Source organism: Priapulus caudatus, unplaced genomic scaffold (genome assembly GCF_000485595.1).
Source record: "Priapulus caudatus unplaced genomic scaffold, Priapulus_caudatus-5.0.1 Scaffold2019, whole genome shotgun sequence".
NCBI classification, from domain to species: domain Eukaryota; kingdom Metazoa; phylum Priapulida; class Priapulimorpha; order Priapulimorphida; family Priapulidae; genus Priapulus; species Priapulus caudatus.
This window is the reverse complement of record NW_014579080.1, coordinates 29,272-35,801: the sequence shown is the minus strand read 5'-3', so window position 1 is coordinate 35,801 and position 6,530 is coordinate 29,272. Positions and strand designations below refer to the sequence as shown.

Below are 6,530 nucleotides of genomic sequence, written 5' to 3'. Positions count from 1 at the left end.
ACCTCATCCTCCTTATCTTATCTGCCTCTGCGAATTTCTTCTCTGCCTGCTCCTACTCCTCCTTATTCTTTTTCTCCTCCTCCTCCTCATCCCTCTCCTCTTCCTCATCCTCCTCCGGCAATGATGACGACAGCTACTCCTTCTTCTCCTACTCCTCCTCATCTGCCTCCACAAATTTCTTCTCTGCCTGCTCCTACTCCTCCTTATTCTTTTTCTCCTCCTCCTCCTCATCCCTCTCCTCTTCCTCATCCTCCTCCGACAATGATGACGACAGCTACTCCTTCTTCTCCTACTCCTCCTCATCTGCCTCCACAAATTTCTTCTCTGCTTCCTGCAACTCCCCTTCCTGCCCCATCGGGGCGACCCGCATCCTACACAACTCTAACAGGACATGCACACATTATGCCCCAATGACGAGTGGACCAGGTCACCTGCAGGGCGCAAAATTAGCACCAGCCCACCGTCATATGCCGGAAAATTATTTGGAGGGCCGGTAACATTGGCAAAACACCGGCCGTGTTAGCGAGTACCTACATTTTTATTTATAGCATTAATGAGCAAATAGCCTACATTACTGTTTTACCTGAAAGATAGGATATCACACCACAGTTTATCAAGATTTGACAAATTTGAAATCGAGAATGCAAGCGTGAGACATGACATTGACAAAAACACTTCGGACATCATTCACAATCTGCATTATAGTCCGGACAAGCAAGCGTCGGTGAAACAGTCTTATCTTTATTTTTCTGTGAGGGCTGGTAAATTATGGCGAGGGCTGGTAAACAAACTGCTGTTACCAGCCTTCTGGGCCGGTGCAAAAAAATCTGAATTTCATGCCCAGACCTGTGCGTGTCAGGGAACAGTGTGGCTAGTGGCACAAAGCTGTGAGAATGGGAGCAGCACGGGGGATAGAAGCTCCATGTTGGTTACAGTGCCCGATAGATGCATGAATCGCTCGGTGCACTCAGCCACTTCCACGATGATTTCCCAGTGATGCTGACACGTGCTGCCACCTATTGGCGGTATTAGTACTGATCTGCCGTCGTTGTTTTGCAGGCTGGAGAGCAAGGAGAAGTGTGAGCAGGCAGTCGCTGCCTTCCACGGCAAGAGCATACAAGGTAACCCCTCGTTAGTCACCGTGGCCGTCGTTGTTCGGTCGCATCTCTGCGCATCTCGCTTAGCGTCCGATTCGTCGCCTGTCCTCACAGACTTCACGTTAGCGCCTTCAGTGTTGTCATTCAGTTATACGTCACGCGCCTTCAGTGTTGTCATTCAGTTATACGTCACGCGCCTTCAGTGTTGTCATTCAGTTATACGTCACGCGCCTTCAGTGTTGTCATTCAGTTATACGTCACGCGCCTTCAGTGTTGTCATTCAGTTATACGTCACGCGCCTTCAGCGTTGTCATTCAGTTATACGTCACGTGCCTTCAGTGTTGTCATTCAGTTATACGTCACGCGCCTTCAGCGTTGTCATTCAGTTATACGTCACGCGCCTTCAGCGTTGTCATTCAGTTATACGTCACGCGCCTTCAGCATTGTCATTCAGTTATACGTCACGTGCATTCAGTGTTGTCATTCAGTTATACGTCACGCGCCTTCAGTGTTGTCATTTAGTTAGTGTGTCCGTGCTGCTTGTGTGCTTACTGACTGACCTTCCGTCACGCTGACCTACGATCGCATCTACGCTCACTGACCGGCGTTTTGCTCTCAGGGGGAATTGAGCCGCTGCTCGTCAAGTTTGCCGACGGCAAGTCCAAGAAGCCAGCGTACAACAAGGAGAGCAACAGGTGGAGAGATGACGGGCTCGGATACCAGCCGCAGTACGGAGAGGTGCACCAGAACGGACTCGCCTCAATGCAACTGCAGTCCGGTGAGTGAGGGAGGAGGGGAGGAGGCAGGGAGGAAGGGAAGACGAGAGGGAAGGAGGGAGCAGAGGGGATGAAGGGGGGGAGCAGAGGGGAAGGTGGGGACAAGGAGAGGGGCGGAGGGGATAAAGCAAAGAAGGAGAAGGAAGGGACAGTAGGGATTATCTGAAGAATCAGATGGGATGGAGGGGGTGAACAAAAAAGGAAGTGAAGGGAAATGTAGGGAGGGTGGGTGGTGGGTGGAAAGGAGGCGTAGAGGAAGGAAGGGAGGGAACTGGTAATTGAGGGGTACATTGTATCATTGTGTGTGGCAGCAGTAAGCAGGCCACACGTTTGTACGTTCTTGTGATGCGTGTGCGTTTATGTTCATATGATGCGTATGCGTGTGCGTGCGTGTATGACCATATGACATGAGTGCGTGTGTGCGCGTGTGTATGCTCATATGACGTGTGCACGTGTGTGCGTGTATATTCATATGACGTGTGTATGTACATATGACATGAGTGCGTGCGTGCGCGTGTGTTCATATGACATGTGTGCGTCCGTGCGTGTACTGAAGTATCAGAACTTATACATTCATACACTCCCTCTGTCCATGTATATGTGCTGGTCTCACATATATGTGCTTGTCTCACATATATGTGCTTGTCTCACGTGTATCTATTGCGCATTTGCAGGTGGCATCATGTCACGCTACTCGCTTGCACCGACTCCTGTCACGTCCTACCCCGTGCAGGCTGGAGGCACCTGGATGCAGCCGCAGGCATACGTAAGCTTCACCGACGCGATGACGCACCGCCCTCGACGTTACCTATCCCCTCGTTTAACGGCGACAAGATTGCTCCGAAAACCGTAAACTTGCGCTCGTAGCTGATTGGCCGCCTCGTGGTCTGACGGGTTGTTTTATGTGGCGGGACGGTGGCACCACCTTGTGTTCTCACCGATTCTAACTTTGAGTATCGAAACACCTGAATTACTATGTAGTAACTGTATATTCAGTCGATTTTCATTAAGTTTAATAATTATGATATCAAGCATCAAAGTAATAGTCGGTGTAGTGTAGTATATTCAGTCAATTGTCATTAAGTTTAATAATTATGATATCAAGTATCAAAGTAGTAGTCCGTGTAATGTAGTGTAATTGTGTATCAGTCAATTGTCATTAAGTTTAATTAATATAATATTAAGTATCAAAATAGTCAGTGTAGTGTAGAGTGATCGTCAGTGACGAATCGGTAACGAGTGTCAAGTAATGGCACCAGGTAGAGCCACGCTCTAAGCTTGTTTGTTGTTTATTCGGTCGCCGCAGCAACAGGTGATGGCGTCAGGCATGTCCGGCATGGATCCGAACAGCGCGTCACACCTGCACGGCGGTCTCATGCCGCAGCTCACCGCACAGATGGGCCAGCTGCAGATGAGCAACACCGGCTCGGTGAGTCACAGCGCCCCCTGGCGAGGAGGGCGAGTGTCGCGGCGAATCACGGGCGGCGATTATTGTTTACCTGTTGCTCGTGATCGTGTGACTCGGTCTCTCAGTGTTCCAGTACATTGCTGGGCATGAGAACTAAAACGAACGTGTGCGAACGAGACGCGCGCGCACAAATGTTTGAAGCATCGCGACGTTATTAGATCATGAGATCTATAGAACTTTAGATCATTCGATTATTAGATCTTTAGATCATTCGATTATTAGATCTTTAGATCATTCGATTATTAGATCTTTAGATCATTCGATTATTAGATCATTAGGTCACGAGAGATATTAGATCATGAGATCGCATGCAGGTTCTAACGGTTGTCGCTCTCTCCTCTCTTGTCTTGCAGTACATGCAGAGCCAGCATCCGTACACACCGATGCAGTACCACGTTCCCATGATGCCCGTGCCCACCGGAACTCCGGACGCTCTGCAGGTCGGAAGCTGGGTACGTGGTTTAATATGCCTCGTCCCCTCCCCATCGTCTCGTCGCTATCCATCTCTGCAATGGGGAATGAATCCGTCACGGTCGGGGGTGGGATGGGATCTTCGGATGCTGGGGAATGAATTAGTCACGGTCGGGGGTGGAGCATCCGAAGATCCCATCCCACCCCCGACCGTGACAGATTCATTCCCCAGCATCCGAAGATCCCATCCCACCCCCGACCGTGACAGATTCATTCCCCAGCATCCGAAGATCCCGTGTCATGAGGTTGCGTGGCGGGCGTGGTCGACGATTCAAAGTGTCGGCCTGCAGGTCGTCGCGAACGAGGAACGGCTGCAAGATGGGAATGATGAAGAAAGATGACAAGACCCTCTCCCCTCCCCTCCCCTCTCCGTTCCCATCCCTACCCCCCCCCCCTAGTGTGAAATCATTTCCTCTTTTTCTATCCTCCGTATTAGCTCGTCGAATTGTTCGCTCGAGAAATGCACTAGTGTGCGCGACACGACGACCGTGGGTAGATGACACTCGCCAGGTGGCGCTGGCAGCGGCGGGGATTCTCCCGACGACCCGTCGCCAGTGGAGGGCGCTAGTTGTCGGGGGTGGGCGGGAGGGATCGTTGCCATGGCGATGCGCTCGCGCGCAACGTAAACAACTTTTTTTCTTTCTTTTCTTTCGGACGTTAGACCTATGGAGCTGTAAGTGGCGACTAGAGATGAGGTATCTGGAGCTTGCATGCGCCGCCGCGTCTCTGTCCTAGTGCTTTGATCGGCGGCAATACGACGTGCCCCCCCCCCCTCTCTCCCGCAGCTGTCGCCACGAGATGGCGCTAGTAACGAGCTTGCGTTGTCGCGGCGGCTGACGAATCGTCGTAGCTTGCGTTGTCCCGGCGAATTGTCGTAGCTTGCGTTGTCCCGGCGAATTGTCGTAGCTTGGCAGGCTCTGTAGCCGGCGTGAAGACGCCTCCCCTTCCCTCCCGCTTGGCGGCTGTCGCCTTGTCTCGTCTTGCTCTCCCCTCACCCATAGTGTCAACAACCCCCGACAACCACCCCCCGGAGCACTCGGCAAGCATCTTGAAGGCGCATGAACGATGTAGTAGTCAGTGGCAGTGCGTAGCGGAGGCGGCTTTCGCGCGCTAGCTAAGCTGGTCGGTCAGCATAGCGCAGCGTGGCCATTGAACCACGGAGAGGAGACATCGCCGGAGAGGTGTTCCTCTGGGGAGGGGGAAGGTCGATGGCGGGGCATCTGCCGGCAGGGAGACATAAACGCGGCGGCGGCGGTTCTGATTGCTCTGTATGTGATCGTCGTCATGGAGACGCGGGTGACGCGCACGCGCTCACCGCAAGCCTGCCTGTGTCGCCTGTCAACTATCCGTGTCATGTTACGGCATCAACCCTACGTGTGTGACCTGTCCGTGTCACGTTGTGCGTCAACCGTGCCTGTGTCATTTGTCAACTGCCTGTGTCGCGTCACATGTCAACCATGCCTGTGTCATTTGTTTAATACACGTGTTGTGTCACGCGTCAACCATGCCAGTGTCATCTGTCAACTACCCGTGTCATGTCGTGTGTCAACCATGCCTGTGTCATCTGTCAACTACCCTTGTCGTGTCACGTGTCAAGCATGTCTGTGTCATCTGTCAACTACCCGTGTCAACCATGCCTGTGTCAATCATGCCTGTGTCATGTCGTGTGTCAACCATGCCAGTGTCATCTGTCAACTACCCGTGTCATGTCGTGTGTCAACCATGCCTGTGTCATCTGTCAACTACCCGTGTCATGTCGTGTGTCAACCATTCCTGTGTCATCTGTCAAATACCCTTGTCGTGTCACGTGTCAACCATGCCTGTGTCATTTGTCAAATACCCTTGTCGTGTCATGTGTCAACCATGCCTGTGTCATCTGTCAACTACCCGTGTCGTGTCACGTGTCAACCATGCCTGTGTCGTTTGTCAAATACCCTTGTCGTGTCACGTGTCAACTGTAAGTGTGTCACTTCGTCACCATGTCACCTGGGCGGCTACCATGCTGGGTGACAGGTCGTTACCCCGAGCCGTGCGTCACCGTCGCTGCCGCGTCACACATTAGGAGGGAGGGGTCGGCATCACACGCTTACAGCGAGCTCACGCACGCACGCCCACGCACACGTACACACACGCACGCACGTACACGCACGCATGCACGCACTCAGGCGCCCACGCACACCCACGCACACGTACACGCACGCACGCACGCACACGTGCACAAGCCGAGTACCTCACGGTGCAGATAGCAAGTACGTAGCCGCGTTCATACGCACACCGAGACACCTACTCTAGCATGGAGGCTCCCCCCTCCTTCCTTCTCTCTTCCCCCTCCCCCTCCTCCCTTCTCCTCCCTCCTTCCCTTCCCCCTCTCCCACCTCCCTGCTGGCTTCGCGGTGGTGTGACGTCACGCGTCGGCGCGGTGACCGAGGAGCAATCGGACGGCGGCCGGCGCGGTTGCCGCGGCGACGTCGTCGCACGCAGCATGCGTCTGAGCATGTGCGATGTTGTTGAGGCTGCGGCGACGCGACGTGAGTGCGGCAGCGGCGGTGGTGTTGGCGATAGTAGCATGGTGGCAGGCTGGCAGCACGTGCCTGCCTGTCCTGCTGTGGTCCGTGCCTGCCTGCCTGTATTCGTCCGTCCTTGCTGCATTGTTTTCTCTCTCTCTCGCTCTCTCTCTCTCTCGCTCTCTCTCTCTCTCTCTCTCTCTCTCTCTCTCTC

General features: G+C 53.4%; 1 protein-coding gene across 1 annotated transcript in view; it reads left to right on the top strand.

The window, feature by feature from the left end:
- LOC106818097 (RNA-binding motif, single-stranded-interacting protein 1-like) overlaps positions 1 to 6,530 on the top strand; it is a 10,730-nt gene that overhangs the window by 1,133 nt on the left and 3,067 nt on the right. Inside the window, exons 3-7 of the mRNA XM_014822813.1 lie at positions 1,060 to 1,121; positions 1,717 to 1,875; positions 2,548 to 2,639; positions 3,180 to 3,302; positions 3,695 to 3,793. Of these exons, the coding sequence (XP_014678299.1) occupies positions 1,060 to 1,121; positions 1,717 to 1,875; positions 2,548 to 2,639; positions 3,180 to 3,302; positions 3,695 to 3,793 (535 nt within the window). The remainder of the gene's footprint in view (positions 1 to 1,059; positions 1,122 to 1,716; positions 1,876 to 2,547; positions 2,640 to 3,179; positions 3,303 to 3,694; positions 3,794 to 6,530) is intronic.